Genomic DNA, 18,665 nt, shown 5'->3' on the forward strand with positions numbered 1-18,665 from the left:
CAGAAGTTTACCCAGGTTTGTTTTAAAAATCAATTAATAGTGCAATTTTGTCTTTTTAGAGATCTGTTGGAAAAGCATCTTCATGCAACAAAAATGAAGCCATCTGAGACCTGTTCCATCAAAAACCCAGGTATTGCTGAGAACTTGATAAATCTGAGAATTGAGACCAAAACATGAATGATCAGAAGTCAGGCATATTGCTCCTGCCATGTGCAATTTAATCCAAAATAGAATTCTGAGTCTCAGTTAGCAAGACTGTGAGGTAAGTGGGGTATAAGAAGAGCCTTTGGCCAAAACCGGTTTGGCTCAGTGGATAGAGCGTCGGCCTGCGGACTGAAAGGTCCCAGGTTCAATTCCGGTCAAGGGCATGTACCTGGGTTGTGGGCACATCCCCAGTGGGAGATGTGCAAGAGGCGGCTGGTCGATGTTTCTCTCTCATCGATGTTTCTAACTCTCTATCTCTCTCCCTTCCTCTCTGTAAAAAATCAGTTAGCAAGACTGTGAGGTAAGTGGGGTATAAGAAGAGCCTTTGATGCTCTTCTCTCAATTTGTTCAGAATACCCACTGGCTGACTGAAATTATGGTATTTGTTGGCCAATAAGAAAACGGAGCATTGCCTTTAATGGGGATGTAGCTCTAGCTTGGTGATTTTTTTTAATTAAAAATTTTATAATTTTAATTTTAAAATGTTATAATTTAAAATTTTTTTAATTAAAAATATTAAATCTAAATCTTGGGCCTATAGTGGACATTCCAGGGTTGGCTTGGAACTCTAGTTCTCCCTAGGGCTTTAGGAACTCTGTCACCTGAGCTTCATTCTGGGGCCAGCATGGCTGAAGCCATTGCCAATACCGTCTTCCAAAAGAGCCTGAAACACTTCCTTGGTTCTGAAGACTTAGAACAAAGCTGCAGTTGCTGTGTTGCAGAATGAGCTGCTCTGGGCCATATACTGAGCTGTCCCCAAGCTTTCGGACAACATTGGGCTGAGATTGATACCTTTAGGCAGAAGAGATAGTAAAGGGAAGGGAAAGCACCCAGTTGTGCTCTCTCGTCTTCCCAGTACAAGGTCAAATGGAAAGCCAAAGGCTCCAGTTAAAAGTGGGATAGCTGTGGATGCCAGCACCTTCCACCTACCTGCAGTTGCAGTCTTGACTGATTTGGATGCGGAGGCATTGGCGGCATTCTTGGTCTCCTTGTCTTTCTCTTCCCCACGTGCAGCTTTGACCTCAGGTGTGGTGGTGGGTTTTGTTGCTTTTTCCACCGATTCCTTCTTCTTAGGAGAAGCCACTCTGGACACCTTATCTGAGGATTCTTTCAAGCCCCCTGGTTTGGGTGAAGCTGCAGAGGGCTTGGACTTCCCATCACTCTTTTTGACAGGCGAAGATGACTTGGTCTTTGTACCTGGCTTTTTGGTTTTGGTCTTCTCTTTCAGGTCTTTCTTCAGAGCTTTCCCCAGGTTCTGCTCATTGGCCAAGGCCTCTGGGTCCATCATGGACACGTCAGGGTGGCGTGGAGAAGGGCTGCGGTCCTGCATGGGGGCTGGAGGTGGGTCCATGTGTTTGTATGTGACGGTTTTGTCTGTGGGGATGGTTTCTGACTCATCTTCAGAGTCAATATTTGCATCAGCTGTGATGGAGGGGCACTCTTCAGTCTCTGGAGGGACATCGGAGTCAGTCTGAGATGGGGCCGACTCGCTGACTGAGGTGGGAGGGGTTTCATCACATTGTCGCCCCTGTGGCTTTCCTCCTGGAGGCGGTGGGGCCCCCCCTGATTGGGTGAGGGGCCTCTCGGATTCTTCAGTTGGCTCTTCACTGGCAAACCACTCGAGAGGATTGGGATTAATGAAGGAGGGTGACAGCTCTGTCTTGGGATGTTTGTATTCACAGGAGGACACAAGGCATAAGTCAACATCTTGGCGGGCCTCCGAGGGGGACTTCTTCTCTGTAGTGTAGCACTGGTCTGAAGTCTCATAGGAATATGTATTCCCCTGGGGGGTTCTAGTGATTTTCTCTGAAGTCTCATAACAGTATGTGGAAGCATCAGGGGTTCGTGTAGTTTTTGTAGATGTCTCATAGGTGTAACTTTCAGACTCAGGGAAACTGGAAATTTTCTCAGTGGTCTCATAAGAGTAGCTGGAATCTCCAGGTGTGTTGCCACCATCTTCAGAGTCATCATAGCCATTGCTGATGTCATCCAGCAGTCTACTAGACCTCTCAGTCTTTTCGTAGCTATACCCACTCAATTCAGGGGTTCTTGTTGTCTTCTCACTTATCTCATATGAGTACCCACCCTCTTCGGGGGCCCGTGTGGTCTTTTCAGTAATTTCATAGGCAAAGCCACCATCTTCCGGAGTCTTGGTGGTTTTCTCAATGGTCTCATAGGAATAGCCACTGTCACTTGGGGCTTTAGTGGTTCTCTCTGTCTTCTCATAGTAATAGCCACCCTTATCTGGGGTTCGGGTGGGTTTCTCATAAGACTCGTAGGGGTAACCTTCTTTATCTGGGGAACTACTTGTTTTCTCAGGCTTCTGGTAGGCATAGCTGAAGTCACCAGGTGTCTTCCCTCCATTGTCCTTCTCCACACCAGATGTGGTCAAATCTCTATTCAAGGCTAGATGGCGTTGCATCGTATCAAATAGCATTGAGGCACGGAAGCCATAGGGCTCTGTCGATGTTGCTTCCATTGATGGAGGAGCAGAAGTGTCGTCGTAAGCTGCTATGTTCTCTTTGACTGCAGAGGTAGAATCTGAAAAACTAGGTGAATATAAAGGAGAGGACTCTCTTGGGGTGAGTGGAGAGATATCGGATTTTGGTGACAAAGTCTCTCCTTCCAGATTTCGCACTCTTTCAGAGGTGAGTGAGGCATATAAGGATATATCTCTGGGAGGAACAACATCAGATAGAGTATCTTCTTGGAGAGGAGAAGCTATCTGAGAAGGGGTATGTGCAGAAGAGGTGGATGGGGAGGCCTCGACCTGAGATACTGAGATGAGCTCTGAAAGATCATTATCTTGGGTGTAGGATGGCTCCTCCATTGGTGCTATCTTATGTGATAAACTAGAGTCCTGCATGTCGGAAGGACTGTAGTCCACCTCAGTTGGCCCATTTTCAGTGATGTGAAGCACACTCGCACCCATTGTAGGGTGATCTGGAGACTGTCGACTAAAGTCCATAGCAAGGGAGTGCTCAGGAGATTCTTGACCAAATTCAATAGACATCGAGGATTGTTCAGACCTATGATCTTGAACTGGTGTCCTGGATTTGGCTGTTTTAGGGGAAAAGTCTGGTGGAGAAATTGACATTGGTCTTGGGCATTCTTCTTTAGATGGAGACATTTCTGTTTCCTGAAAAGTGGTAGGCGTTTGCACGACAGACACGGAAAGGGAGTCGTCTACTTCTGTGGAATGGGGGGATCCAACCTCAGCATGCAAAGAGGGAGACACGTCATCTGTTGTTGGCTCTGGAAATGAGCTCGTAGCCACGGAAGCTGTGGAGACTGAGGCCACACCCTCCATATGAGAGTATGTGTCTTCCGCTACACCTTCATCGACAGGAGTCGCTGACTTGTCTGAAACAGTACCTTCAGAAATGGACATCTTAGTGTCTTCTTTAAAAGATCCAAACTGACTGACATCTATTTGTGTAGGAGAAACATCTCCTCCTAACTTCCTTTCATCTAAAGCCAGTCCTGATTGAGAGCTCATGGTTTCAACATTGTCAGTTTTCTTTTGTTGACCAAAGTCTTCCTTTATTGGTATAAAGTCTGTGCTTTTCCCTTGCTGTTTGTCTTGGAAGAGACCAGTGGAAGTCATGTCAGAAACTGGACTTATTTGGTCTGGAAAGCCTTGTTTTCCATTCTTCCCTTCAAAGGGGCTTCCAGTATATCTACTAGGAGCCTTGTGATCAGCACTCAGAAAACTTTCATATGCAGAGTCAGATCCAATTAGGGGAGGGCTCCGTAAAGGAGACAAAACTTTTTCAATAGGAGACTCTGAGTCAGGAACAGGTTCATCCATGGGGCTTATGGAAGCCCTTTCATTCTCATCTTTGGCTTCACTGAATTCAAAGCTCACTGGAACTGCTGATGATTTTTCAATGATTTCTGTGGGGAGGTGACTGGTTTTCTCGTCAGTTGGAGATTGGTAGTAAGGTGTGTGGCCAGCACTGCCAGTCACAGACTGAGATGGAGACACCACTTCCAGGGTTTTATCCTCGGGACTAGCACAATGTTCTTCAGCTACTTCTTGGGTCACTTCAGGAGACACTGGGGCTGCTTTTGTCTTTGCTGAGACTTTAATCTCATTGGGTGTCAGAGAAAAGTTCACACTACGTTCACCCAGGGGGGTCTTTGCTAGGGGTGATGGTGGAGACGGGCTCAGGGATGGGCTCTTGGGTGGACTAAGTTTTTCATCTGAAACTGCTGAGACAGTGTCTTTGATCTCCAACATGGCTTTCCTGTCTTTCTCTTCAGCACAGTAAGCATCACGTAGAACAGATTTGCTAAATTTGTCTTCCTCCATGGATGAAGGTGGTGAGATGGTGGAGGCTGAAGCATTGTAATCTTTCCCATCAGTGGCATCTGTTTTTGACCCTTCAGATAATCCATTGAGTGATGTGACAGCAGGTTTGGTGTATTCCTGAGAATACAGCAAAGACTCGTATTTGGTGATGTTTACAAATTCTTGAGATGGGGATTCTGTCTCCTCATTGTTGGTCTCATCACTCATCACATCGCGAGGAGTAGACATCTCATCCATTGGGGTGGGCTCACTGGATATCTCAATGGTAGACTGAGTGTAGCCAGAGGTGGCAGTGAATTCTTCAGGCTGGTCTTCTCGATTCTCCTCATCAGAAGCAGTGGCCTCACTTTCCGAGCCTCCAGGTAAAGTCTCATCCTGAATTGTAGATGCAGGTTCCTGGGCAGGAGACTGGGCTCCCTGTTGTTTGGTTGAAGTGGTAAGGAATCCATACTGATCCTCAGCACCACTAGCCTCCGCAGCCTTGTCAACCACAGCCATCACATAATCTTCAGCTTCAGCTTTTTCGGGCTCATATTCTTCCTCTCTGGCATCCTCAGCTTTGTCCTCCTCATCCTCCTCCTCCTCAGATTGTTCAGCCTCTCCTTTCTCCACTGCCTCATCCATGTCTTCTTCTGCTCGGTCATCACCACTGGCCACAGACTCCCTCTTCTCCTTGATGTGTGCATCTGCCTCGGCCTTGGCACTTTCCTCCTCCTCCATGAGGCTGTGCTTGGAGGTGCTCACACACACATTTTCTTCACCATCCTCTTCTGGCTCCTCAGCCTCTTCAGTTTCTGCCTTCTCTTCATAGTCTCCAGTCTCTGAAGATTCTTCAAAACCTGCTCCTTCATCTTCAAATTTTTCTATGTCCTCCACCCCTTGCTTCTCAACTGGCTCCAGCTCCTCTGGTGTTTGCTCACATTCACCCTCCCCTTCGGTGGTGGTGATTCCCTCATCAGGGGACTCGGCAGAACCTTTGACTTCTGTCTCTTTTTGAATGACATAGGCTTCGACTGGCTCAGTTGCCTTCAGTTTCTCTTCATCTTCAATCAGCCCCAGCTGAGGCTTGATGTCTTTTGCTACATTGACCTCTTCAGCCTTTAGTTCTTCAAAGTCCTTAGTTAGATCCTCAGGGGATGACATAAGGGACCTCTCAGCTTCCAGTTCTTTGGCAGGGCCGGTGGCTGCTATTCCAGCTGCTGCCACCACGGCCGCTGCAGTGGCCACAGTGCCAATGGCTGCCGCTGCAGCCTCTGTTGTCTTGCCTTCCTTCTTAATGACTTTAATTTTCCCCTTCTCCTTTGGCTTCCCGGCAGCAAGAGAATCTTTCTTGGCAGATTCTTCCTTCTTAGGTACTTTTGGTTTTAATGCAGCTGGTTTCTTTGCTTCAGATAGAGGAGTAGATGATTTCTTTACATCTTTAGGAAGTTTCTTAATTTCTTTTTTGGGTTCCTTTTCTTCCTTTTTCATTTCCTTCTTGTCTTCCTTCTTAACTTCCTTCTTGGCTTCCTTCAGGGGTGTTTCCTTCTTAACCTCTTTCTTGGGTTCTTTTTTCTCTTCTTTCTTGATTTCTTTTTTGACTTCCTTTTTCACTTCTTCCTTTTTTGGTTTTTCCTCCTTCTTGATAGGTGTTTTGTCCTCCTTTTTAGCCACTTCTTTCTTTGGCTTTTCCTTCTCCTCTTTCTTTTCTTCAGACTTAACTTTTGTTTCCTTTTTCACCACCTTCTCCTTGGCGACTTTGGGTTTGACATCTGTGGCTTGCTTTTCAGCCACCTCGGCTTTCACCAGAGGCTGTTCTTCTTTGCTAGGCACCTCCTTTTCGGTCACTGGAGGTTTGGTCTCTGTTTTTACTGGCTTGTCTTTTTTCACTGTTACCTTTTCTTTGCTTTCAATCTTGGGTGGCTTTTCCACGTGATTTGCTTTTGTGACCTCAGGAGTTTCTTCTTTAGACTCCTTTCGCACAGATTTGCTGGCAAGTGGTTTTGTGGCTGGCTTCAGACTTTCTCGGCTATCAGCCCTCTGTTTCAGTTTTACTTGTTTCACAGCAGGAGCAGCCACCTGGCCAGTTAGATCCTTCTGGGTAGCCAGTGGCTGTTTCAGGAAGTCTAAATGTTTGAGCTTTTCCAGTCCCTCCAGAATATTGTATTGGGTGCTGTTTCCAGGAAACAGGACTCGGATGATTTTCTCTGCAGGGTTTGCTGGATGCCATACGATCAAAGACGAGACTGAGGTTAAGTAGGAAATTGGGATATCTATCTCTTGACCATTAGGCAGCATAAATTCAGCCTTGTCTTTGTTGGTGCCAGTCCACTGCTGCAGAAAATACTGCATTTCCTTGCTGCTCTTGACTGGGTTAAGCACATACATCTCAAGTTTACCAACTCCCATTTTTTGGAAAAGAATGACAGGATCAATGGTGTTGCCTACACTTCTGAACAGAGGTTCTGGTTTCATGGACAATTTGTTTAGGTACTGGAGAGTGAAGCAAGCTTCTTCTATGCTTCTCTTCATCTTGATGTTTGGCTCTGGGTTTTTCAGATTTTCTGGGACATTGAGAAATACAACTCCTAAATCAGGGGAGATGAGGTTTTTCATCCAGTCACTGTTGGTGGTGGAGCCTTGGGACTGTTCTTCCTCAAGCTCTGCGATTTTCCGCTGCAGCATGCTGTTTATTCCAGGCAAATTGTCGTCCCCAATGTGGGTGAGCAGGATGGAGTCTACTCGGTCCAAGTGTCGGATGAGCTTCCAGAAGCAGGATTTTCTTTCTGACCCTCCATTGATGAGCATATTGAACCCATTCACTGCGAACAAGGCAGAATCACCTCTCCCTCCTGGAAAAATGTAGCAACAGGGCTTGGAGAGCTTTAGAAAGCCACCCGATGTGGGGGGTTCCAGGATATCAAAGGGAGACGGGACTTCCACTGATTCTGAGAGATACTCGGTGAACTCGGAAAGTCCTTCCATTTCTGGCAATATAGAAGCTGAGTTGAGTTTAATATTGATGAAGTCTTGGAGATTGTGTCTGTCAAGGTTGGAGTTCTTCCAGTCCCCTTCTTCGGGACAGAAGAGGGTTAAACTAGCTTTGTTGGCAGGATGGGTGGTACTCAGTAATTCCCCAATCTGGGATTTAAAAAATAATAAACAAAGAAAGAAAAGGCTTAAGTGAATGTTATCATTGATCCACCATCTCCATGTATTACTAGATATTATAGGATCATTGGATGCACCAAGGACTGACTTCAGGGATGCTGGTTGTTTCAATTCTGAAATATTTCCACAATGGTAGGTGAACAGCCTCCATCCTGACCACCCCACACACTGCTCCCTTATGCCTCAACCACCTCCCACAACACCTCTACATATTCTTTCTTGTGCAGCAGGAGAACTCCAGAACTCTGGTCCAGTTCTAAGACCAGGGACCATTTGGAAGATCAGGGCCTGTGCTACAGTGGTTATGAAATACTTTGATATTACAGTGGGGCATGCAGGAGGCAGCCTCTCCCTTCCTCTCTGAAGAAGGGAAGGCTATGTGAGTCATTTCACCACTGATATAAAATATTTTCTTTTATTCCGCTGGGCTTGGCAAAAAGGCCTGATTGATACATTGAATGAATTTAGTTTTGGTTCACTTATTGTTGTCTACTTTTAGAATTTTGTAGGTGTAAAAGAAAAAAGTTTAGTGTGCTTTCCTCCCCTCCGCCCCCTCGGGAGACAAGGAAGTTATGGATTGCTCCTTATTACAAAAAAAGTATTGGTCCTGGCATCAGTTCACACTATTTAAAATATCAGTGGTTCTGCCTGGCTGTGATGGCTCAGTGGATTGAGCATCATCCCATGGGCCAAGAGGTCCTGGGTTCAATTCCCCATCAGGGCACATGCCTGGGTTGCAGGCTTGATCCCCAATAGGGGCATGCAGGAGGCAACTGATCAATGAGTCTCTCTCATCATTGATGTTTCTATCTCTCTCCCCCTCTCCCTTCCTCTCCGAAATCAATAAAAATATTTAAAAAAATATATCAGTGGTTCATCCAGCAGATTCTCTACAAATATAAATACTTTTATTGAAGCCGTGATGATGAAAGCAACTGGGCCATTATACAGCAAGCATCCCAATTTATCCCCATTCACTCATGTTTTAATCCAAAGTGAGACATTCTACTCTCTCACAACTCCTGTTCTTTTCAGGGTAAGCTGGGTATGAGTGGCTAAGATCAAATGTGGCTCAAAAAGGTGAAAGGATTAAGAAGTACAAATTCGTAGTTACAAAATAGTCACAGGGATGTAAATAAAGTACAGCATAGGGAATATAGTCAATAATATTGTAATAACTATGTATGGTGCCAGGTGGGTACTGGGGGGGAAGGGGGCACTTTGAAAAGTATATGATTATCTAACCACTATGCTGTACATCTGAAACTAATACAGAATAATACTGAGTGCAAATAGTAATTTAAAAATATTATTTTTAAGAAAAGAAATAGTTGACCAAAAATCAGAAAAAAAATTTGGGGCTCAAATGTTTTTTAACACATTGTTTAATACTTCCCATAGGACAGGAGTGCAGAAGAGCAAATTGTGACCAAAACAGAGATTTGGTTCATTGAAAATGTATTTTTGTCTCATTCCATATTATGGCCATATGTTTCATGGTCTTAGCTTACTAAGTAGTAAGGGAGAATCATGCCATAAACTCGGGTCTTCTTCTGGCTACAGCAAAGCTCATAAATCAGCCCAGAGATTCAAAAAGAGCTCTTGACCTTGAAGGTAAATTATGAAGGGCAAAGCAAAGATTCCATGTGGTCCAGGCATCCCTGAACCAGCAGGTCTGAACTCTCACCTTCTAGTTTTAGAATGATTTCCTCTGTCTCATACAACCTTCTGGATACCAATATTTGAGGCTACCAGTGCATGTGCATAGAGTAATTTATAGAATCTGATTTTTTCTACCTAAGATTGCAGTAAAATAGCCATTTTTGTTTTGTTATGTCTATTTGTCCCATATTTCATATGAAGGGTCTCAAAATAGCAAAATAATAAATCTTTGATTTTGCTGTTTCCTCTGATTTGACCAACTCCTGTAAAAAGGATAGGAATCAACTATTTTGGAAGCTAAGAAAACTGAAAAAGTCAAAGGTAACCATCGTGGGTAATTGTTGCTCAAATTTATTTTGGCCAAAGCAAACATGAACACTACATATGGTTTCTTGTCCAATAATTAGCATAAACCTTCATCGCCACCACTATAGCACAATTAGGAGTCTCTCAATCCTAATTTTCACACAGAGCACATGCAAACTATTCATGTTTTATAATACATTTTAGAGGAGAAATCTAGGCTAACTCAACTGCTGACTCTTTTTTTTTTTCAACTGCTGACTCTTTAACAGTGAAATTTTAAATTTTCGTCTATTTTAATTTTTGAAATTCCACCCTTACTGAAGGGTGTGGCAGCCCAAGGGTTTTATCCTGCTGTGTGTAGGAGGTATTCAATCACTAGCTCTTTTTATAAGATTTGTAATCACCAAGTTCAAAGAGTAGGTAAAAAGACTCGAGGAATACCTCCCCACCTTCCATCTTTTCACCTCTATCCAGACAGCCTATAAAATGAAGGAAATGACCCCAAAAGAAAACAAGGTTGCAGAGAATTCTGAGGAAGTCGAGGGCAATGAAAAACAGCAAAGAGGCTGATGAATGGGAAACTGATTTATGGGAGAAACAGAAAAAAAAGTCAGCATTGCTGGACAAGTTTCTTTTCAGAGAGGGAAAACCCCGTCTCTCGGAAGAAGCAGTGGCAGGATGAGACAAGAATGCAGAGACTGAGCTAGAGAGAGCCCTTCAAGAAGGAGAGATGAATGGAATAGGTAAAAAGGAACAACTACTACAGCAAGTGTGTCAAACTCAAAGGCTAACACGGGCCAAATAAACAAGGCATGCGGCCCGCAGGCCGTGAGTTTGACATGCTTATACTACAGACTTGGAGCTACACAGAGGAAATGAACTCCCTGCTTCCCCCTGAGCAGCCCCCAGGCCTCTACACCAACATACACTCTAGAGACCAAGCACCTCAAGGGCAAAGGTTGGGTCTTACAAGTGTCCAGCCCATAGTGGCACTCAATCAACATTCACTCAATTATCAGATGAGAGCAATAAGGAGGATCCAACAAGCGAGCAGTGGCAAGGGAACTTGTGACTAGGTCTTAGACTAGGAAACTGAGGTTCTAAGAGATTGGAAATCATCATCAAAGTAAAGGGTAGCTATTATAGCCCAATATGCGAAAAGTTCCTGAATAGGAGGAAACACATCTTGTATCTCTCTGTATCATAGTTATCTATGTTTCCCCAGCATATCATCAGATTCAACAGATGTTTCTTGAACTGCACTGAACTTGATCAATTCAATATGTGCTGTCCTGGAGTGGACACTTGAGAAGTGACGTGAGCCTGCTCATACTTCTCAAGCATACTGATTGCTACCCTCCCCTTGTTCTTACAAAAATGGATGAGAGACATGACTGGAAGAAATATTGCTCAGGGCAAAGATAGTCTTTTTGTCAATTTCTTTTTCTAATTAAATGCAGGCATACTGGAAAAGGAAGGAAGATAGAGGAAATAAATTACTTTAGTGCAGATAATATTAATGAAATATGATTTGAATTTCGAAGCCATGGCCTCCTAACTGCATTTCCTTTTTTGATTAGGTTACTTGCTTGGCTAATGAGGAAATACAGCGGACTGCGTATCTCTGCAAGACATTTAACAGGATTTCTGAACAGTGTGATAGCAAAATCGGGTGGATTTGTATGAAGCTATATATACAGTGCTGCTTAGTGTCAACCTGGGAAGAGGTCTATGGTGGGCTGCCTCAGGGCTCAGTTATGTCGTGTTGTGTATTGACCTGGATAAAAATGAAGACATGATTATCAAATCTGTGACGGCATGAAAATGAGAGGCATGGCAAAATGTGGGATGGCAGAGTTAAGACAGTTACAAAAGCTCTGGACATTGGGATGATGATGGCTAAGTCAGCTGTAACAGGATGGTGTTCTAAAGGGATAAATGTGAGGTCCAATAAACCAGCTGGCTAAAGGGCAGGATTTGGAGACGTGGCTTAACAAGAATATCCATAGAAAAGACTCAGGGATGTTATTTGACAGTCAAATGGATTTAAATAAAGCTACAGAAGCTTAAACTTCAAGGCCCCTTACTGGCATGGGCGCCTCCAAAAGCCTTTTAATTGTATATTAACAATTTTGTTTTCTTTTTCTTAAAAGGAGTTCCCAAATTATGTAATTACAGAGCTCCTCAAAGCCTGCACCCTCTCCCCATTGATATTTAATTGTGGATGGTAACAGTCAAAAATTACTTTTAGACTTACTTAATAGAAGACTGTATTGAAAACTATAGTCATCGGCTCTCACAACACACCTGGTCAATGACCCCTGGAGTATGGTGTCTAGTGTGAGTCATGGCATTTTAGAGAAATTAGACCAGCCGTGGGCAAACTACGGCCCGCGGGCCGGATCCAGCCCGTTTGAAATGAATAAAACTAAAAAAAAAAAAAGACCGTACCCTTTTATGTAATGATGTTTACTTTGAATTTATATTAGTTCACACAAACACTCCATCCATGCTTTTATTCCAGCCCTCCGGTCCAGTTTAAGAACCCATTGTGGCCCTCGAGTCAAAAAGTTTGCCCACCCCTGAACTAGACCATAAACAAACTAGCGAACAAATTGAAAGAGGTTGCCTTACTGGCTCCTTCTTCTTGGCCTTAACCTCTCTTCTAATGCACTGCTCCTTCTAAGTTACTTCATCTATTTTCTCATATGCTGATGGCTACCAAATTAACATATCCAGCCCAACTCTTAGTTCTCTGAGCTCTGGGCTCATATATCCAAGTTGGCGTCTGATAACACCAAGGCACTAAAGCATGACCAAGACTGAACTCCTGAATTTTCCCCATACCCACTCCATCTTCCCTTCCTACCAATGAAACAAGTCTGAAGGACAGTGACCAGGGAATACAGGGAATCTTTAATATCTTGGTTTATGTAGAACAGTGGGTGGAACCGAAAATGATTATTAATCTGGAAGAAAAAAAAATTGGCATTGCTAGTGAAGAGTGTCTAAGACAGTGTCAGGTGGAATAGGGATTACAGTTCTTCCTTGAAGATACAATGAGACAAATGAGGAAAAACTTTCTAACAGAGAATAAAAAATGTCCCCAGGAGATGGTGATTTCACCATCCTTGGATTTCAGGAAGTGGTAGGTTAGCCAGATGACTGTTTTAACTCTGAATTCTGATTTGGAAGTTGACCTCCAATGACTAAGACTCCCAAAACCTGAAGCTCAAAATGCACTGATAATTCTATTTTTAAGTCCTTTTTTTTAAAAACTATTCTCATCCAAAAATGTGTCATTTTTGTTTTTCCAAAACTGTGTTTCTGGTTTCTCTGGAGTGATAAGTAGATATCAAGGAGTGGATAAAAGGAAAAAAACTGGACCTTTAAGGTCCCTTTGTTAGTGAGTCATTCTATACTCAAGCCCTTTTTCCAATGCAACTACAGGCAATCATAGCTCTAACAGGCTGGTAACCATTGGTCCTGCCCAGTGATTTTCAACCCACTTTGGCTGTAGCAGCCTTTCTTCAAAGTCTACAATGCCAAAGGAATAAAGGCCGAGTTGCTCTGGTTGTGGCAAGAGGGAGAGTGAATTCTACCCAACATTCTCCCCTTCTCTTGTCTTCCCCCACCAGCCCACTGATGTAGTCTGTTAGGGAGAACTCCAAAGATCCTTTTGTGTTGAACATAACTTTCTCCAAAATAATTGGTGGTGTTATGGGGCAAGCAGAGGAGACTATGGCAGAGTCTCTGGCCTAAAGGACACCTGGTTGAGTATAATAAAGGTGTATGTCCTTCAGAGCCCATCCCAGTGATTGCAAACCCTGGGAATCTGCCCTTACACAGAACTCACATTCTTCATTTAAATCTGGTTCTTTTTCTTTGGTAATTAAGGGTAAATTCTGATATGTGCAGAGCCTATTGTGCTAAAATTCTACTTTGTGGGCTAATAAAAAAACGATTTAAGTAGCAATTTCATAACACTATGCCTTATTTAGAGAGAGGGGGATATTATTTGGGGTCAGATGGGTGAATTATGATACTTATTTAAGATTTGGGCAATGACAAACCCTTTTCTTTACATTCATCCTTTGTTCGATTTTATGGCAAAGACAAACCAATGACGTGGGATAGAAGCCAGCCACCAGAAACTAATTGCAGAACCGCACAGGCATGCAGGGGAGGTGCCCATGCATATAAATGAGCTGAGGGTCAGGCTGAACTCAGGCCAGTGCACACCCACCCGTGCTATTAGGACACAGGGCAATTTCCAGGCCTCTACAGCTCTCTCCTTTCCCCAGGGCAAGGTGCTGATAATGTGTGCAACCTCTGACTTACCAGACAAATGCCCTCAGGCACAACATGCACTGGAGAACTCAATCTTGCAAAAGATTCTGACAGTTTTGAGGTGGCAGGTAGAGTGAGAATTGTAGTTCTAGATTGGAATTTCAGTGCAATGAACAAAAGCCTTTCCACTGTGTGGGTGCAATAGACATGCCTTAGAGGAAGACAGATCACAGCCTCTGGAGGAAAGACAGGGCCCTGTGACCCCCTCTCGCTGTGAGGAGCCAGGACTGTCTGCCTCCAGACCCAGATGACAACGCTAAGTAAAATGTTCCTTCTCATTTTGTTAGCCCTTCTCTCCCAGTGGGTGGGGAGTGAAACATGGTTCTGTCATCTGCCCAGTCTTTTTATAGAAGCCTCCAGGTGAGCCAGATGAAGCTGGGCAGTTTATTTACAGCTCTTGCCAGTGATGAAAAGTACACAGAGACCTCTCTGTGAAGCGCAGCCTCAGGAAGATTAAATGCAGAAAGACAGATGGCCCTTCACGACACCCAGGAGGCCGAGAGGCCGCCATCTCAGGAAGTTCTCAGGAAGATGGTTTTAAATAGATGTGGTAACTCCTCCTGTCAGCACATCCCTCAACCCTCCAAGTGGAAATCTGCTATCAGCTGCGGGCAGGCCCCAACCTGCTGCGGTGACAGCCCTGAATGTGTCTGTAACGATTATAAACAAACAGAATGAAAGAGGCACATTCTTTTGGAAAGAGAAGTTGCCCAGCCAGGATAAATTCTCCAGCAGACATAACCAAATCAAAATCTTCACTCGCGTTTTCCCAAATCCCACTATCATCATCTAGTTTTCAATACCTCACAAGTATCGTCCTTGAATAAGATACACGCATCAGAAATATTAAAGACCCAGCTTCAGTCCAGCTTCTTCAACCCTCTTTTTCTTGGAGCATGAATGTGAACCATGAACCAAGAATCTGCCCAATTTTCCTACTTGTAGCCCTTTCTTGAGCCCTCTCTTTTGGGGGCTGTTCAAACAGCCCAAGTTCAAACATTGGGACCAGACATTAAAAGTAAAAGAAATCAGAAATAATGAGATCAGGGAAAGGAATTTCAAGCACTGAAAGAGATCAGGGCAGTTAAATCCTACCAAAAGTCAAAGGGATTTTTGGAATATTCTTTCAGAAAACAGGAAACCTGGGTTTTCTTTTGGTTCGTTTCAAATGTTTCCATCTTTTTTGCCATCCGTAAAATGTTGACTGTTCCAACACCCCTCCATCTGTATCTCCGGCCATTAAGAATGCTTCCGATTAATTATAGATGAGTGCTCTAAATTCTTTTGGTGATGAGTCACGGTTTTGCTTATTTCAAAGGAGGTGTGACATTCCCTCCCCTTCTCCTAGCTCCCCTGAGTGCTTTCAAAGAGCAGCCTGAGGCTACAACAGTAACAAAGCAATTATAAAGCTTAGATACTCCCGGACAGGAGCCCACCTCTTGATCGGTGAAAATTTCTATGAAGTTCTGGAAGGAGAAAGAGCCAGACTGGAGAATGAGCTCTCCAGTATTTTCAAAGCACTGCCCCGTCAGCACGAGCAGCTTGTGTCGGGCAGCGTCGGTGATCATCAAGCGCACCTGCAACAAAGCACAGGCAACAGGAGTCAGAGCAGCTCCGAGGTCGCACCTCAGGACAGGGCTAGCCCTGCGAATGCTAGCCCTGTCCTGAGTTTATTACCAACAAAAACCATTCGTTCCCTGGTTATTCATTCCCCGCCCTGGGGAGTTGGACAGAGCCAACGACTGTGGTCACCAGATCGCCCATGACCGCGATTTTCCAAGTCTGGCTACAACCAAGACAGTAGCGGTGGTTGACCTTCTCCCCCTAGTTTCCTTGTCTCTTCCAAAGCAGCCTCCATAGCTGGTGATGATTTGTTCCACAGCTGTGTCTGCGAGCAGCACGTGGTCTGCGCCTTAGGAACATCTCACAGGCTGAGTCACCGAGTACAGTCCAGGTCCCACCACGGCTGCCTCAGGAAACAGGTTTCCAACTAGGGTCCCAAGTCAGCCCCTCCAAGGCAGGATCCCCTTCCTTCCAAGCCACACACCAAACACAGAGCTCCCAATGCAGCCTACAGTGGGATCAGCAGGTACCTAACCTTGAACATCAACAAAAGGCTGCCCCTGAACGGAACCTTTTAAATAGGACTGTAAATGGTGTGCGCTAAAGAACTCTGTGAACTTGAGGTGGCAGGTCGCCAGTCTGTCCTTTAGCAGAAATGCTGCTCTAAGCCCCAAGGTAATCACTCTATGCCCATTCCGTGCAGGGAGGGACACAAAGGTAAACAGGCCACAAGGACCCACTGCCCCCAACACGCCCCCAGTCGAATCAAGGAAACGCACATATACTGAAGTAATTAGTCCAGCCCCACCTGTTCCACAAGCAAGCCTGAATTCCTTAAAGAATTCCCTATTTTTTCCCTTTTCCATGTCTCACAGATGTCTGGCTGGGTATACAGCTTTTTTCAAATTATATTTCACTTCCTGATTCTGTTAGAGAGAGAGAGATAGCCCATCACTTGCCTCAACTTTGTACCTTAATGGACTGTCAGAAAGATTTAAGAGGACCTGCTAATCTGAAGCAGGAGGAAGTGGGATCAAAACAGGCTACATAATGCCCAGCCGGTGTGGCTCAGTGTTTGAACGTCCACCTATGAACTAGGAGGTCAGGGTTCGATTCCTGTTCAAGGCACATGCCCAGATTTTAGGCTCAATCCCCAGTAGGGGGCACGCAGGAGGCAGCCAATCAATGATTCTCTCTCAGCACTGATGTTTATATCTCTCTCTCCCTTTCCCTTCCTCTCTAAAATAAACAAAAAACATATTTAAAAAAAACAAAAACAACAGGCTTCATAATGATAGCCAAAAAGGGGAAGCAACCCAAACCCATCAACTGATCAACGGACAAGCAAAATGTGGTATATCCATACAATGGAAGAGTATTCAGCCATAAAAAGAAATAAAGTACTGATATATGCTACAATGTGGATGAATCTTGAAAACATTATGTTAAATGAAATAAGCCAGGCACAAAGGGCCACATATTGTATGATTCCCATTACCCAAAATATTTAGAATATGTAAACCCATAGAGGCAAAAAGTAGGTTAATGGTTGCCTGCAGCTGGGGGGAATGGGGAGTAACTGCTAATGGGTTCAGAGTTTTTGGGGGGTGATATTCTGAAATTAATGGGAATAGTTGCACAACTTTGTGAACATACTAAAACCCACCAAATTACACACTTTCAAAGCATGAATTTCATGGTAAGTGAGTGGTATCGATGTAAAATATCTCGATTTAAATTTTAAAAAGGCTACAATCACAGAGATGCTCAAAGCATGGGCAGAAGAGACTCTTCAGGTAATGCAGTCCCTCCCCCTCCCCAGGACCTACAGCTACTTCAATGTCCAAGAAGCAACTCAATAAAGGAAACAGTAAACGAAGATACACTAAGTCCTCTGGCTTAGGTCCCCAGAGATTCTTGGCTTCAGCCAAGTTCGTATCGTATAGTGGTCTCTGAAATAACCTGTTACTCTCTCTGGCAAAAATTTCATATGATGGAAACAGTACCGTTATTCATCAGAATAGCCAGTTTATAGATCAGTTGTTATGTGCCATGCTGTGTTCTAAGTGCTTCACATTTCTAAGCAGCACACTAAATATGCAAATTAAATGTAAGCACTGTACAATCTCCATTTCACAGAAGTGGCCATGGAGGCCACCAGCGAATGAGTGGAAGAACCCAGGCATCGGCACCACGGGCCAGGCTCCTGACCACCATGTCCCCTGCCTCTCGACAGTGATAAGGGGTCGGGCAGGATGGATCTGAAGGGGCTCTCATCTGAGATGCCGTTCTTCTTCAAATTTGGGTCCTGATGTCCCAGCCTGAGGGTTTGCCATCTATGCCCCCTGCTGCACCCTAGCAGAGTCCGTCCCAGCAGCACACCCTCCATGTACACACAAGAGTTCTACCCACTAGCCTCAATGAGATATTCCAGTTCCAGAACGTTCTTCCACTTTGTCCTTATTGGGAAGGGCAGTCTGGGGTGGTGCTGACATAGAGAACCAGCCACTGAAGGACCCAGCATCCTGGACCAAGAACTTTCTCTCCCCTCTCCCTCTCTGGCCACCTGCCCCAGTGCCTCCGGTCAGCTGGGTCCTGTAGCTGTGTGAGGCCCTGCCCAGACCCCGCAGAGCTGAATGCCCACCTCAGTGCTGACGGCTTCGTCTGAAGGGTTGATCAGGACCACTGTTTCTAACACGTCACTTCGGTGATGAAGGATCTTTTGTCCTGCAGGCACAAAAACACAGACAAAAGAGGAGACCTTTAGCTTTTCCGGATTAAAACCGCCCGCCTGCTTCTGGGGCGGCTGAAGCATTTCTGCTTCTGACGAGGCACCCGCAGCAGGATTCTCCACTTCGTCTTGGGAAACACAATCGGTGTTACTAAACAAGAGTATGCAGGCCCCAGCAGGTTCCTCCAGGAACGGGGTCCGTGTGGTCTGGGGCTCCTCAGGCTCTCATCACCCCTTCGTTTCCAAGGTTGATCACCAGGCTGCCTGTGGGTTAATGGCAATTTTCATCTGAGACAGGGGTGGATGCCAGGAAAACTCAACGGGGCTCTTGACATTTCCTTTCTCATGGTAATTGGGGATGTTTCTGTGTATCAGCCTTTCTTC

At 44.7% G+C, this 18,665-nt stretch overlaps 1 protein-coding gene across 8 annotated transcripts in view; it reads right to left on the reverse strand.

Moving 5' to 3' along the window:
- Positions 1–18,665, reverse strand: part of MAP1B (microtubule associated protein 1B) — a 91,241-nt gene that overhangs the window by 7,347 nt on the left and 65,229 nt on the right. For all 8 annotated transcript variants that reach the window (XR_002828346.1, XM_006081348.3, XM_023750928.1 and 5 more), the window contains 3 exons: positions 18,195–18,277; positions 15,424–15,564; positions 1,135–7,639 (listed from right to left, as the gene is read on the reverse strand). Coding sequence is in view for 7 of the 8 variants with exons in the window: in XM_006081348.3 (XP_006081410.1) it covers positions 1,135–7,639; positions 15,424–15,564; positions 18,195–18,277 (6,729 nt within the window). In the remaining variant the exon portion in view is untranslated. The remainder of the gene's footprint in view (positions 1–1,134; positions 7,640–15,423; positions 15,565–18,194; positions 18,278–18,665) is intronic.

The sequence above is a fragment of the Myotis lucifugus genome, unplaced genomic scaffold (assembly GCF_000147115.1).
Source record: "Myotis lucifugus unplaced genomic scaffold, Myoluc2.0 scaffold_0, whole genome shotgun sequence".
In the NCBI taxonomy this organism is placed as follows: Eukaryota; Metazoa; Chordata; class Mammalia; order Chiroptera; family Vespertilionidae; genus Myotis; species Myotis lucifugus.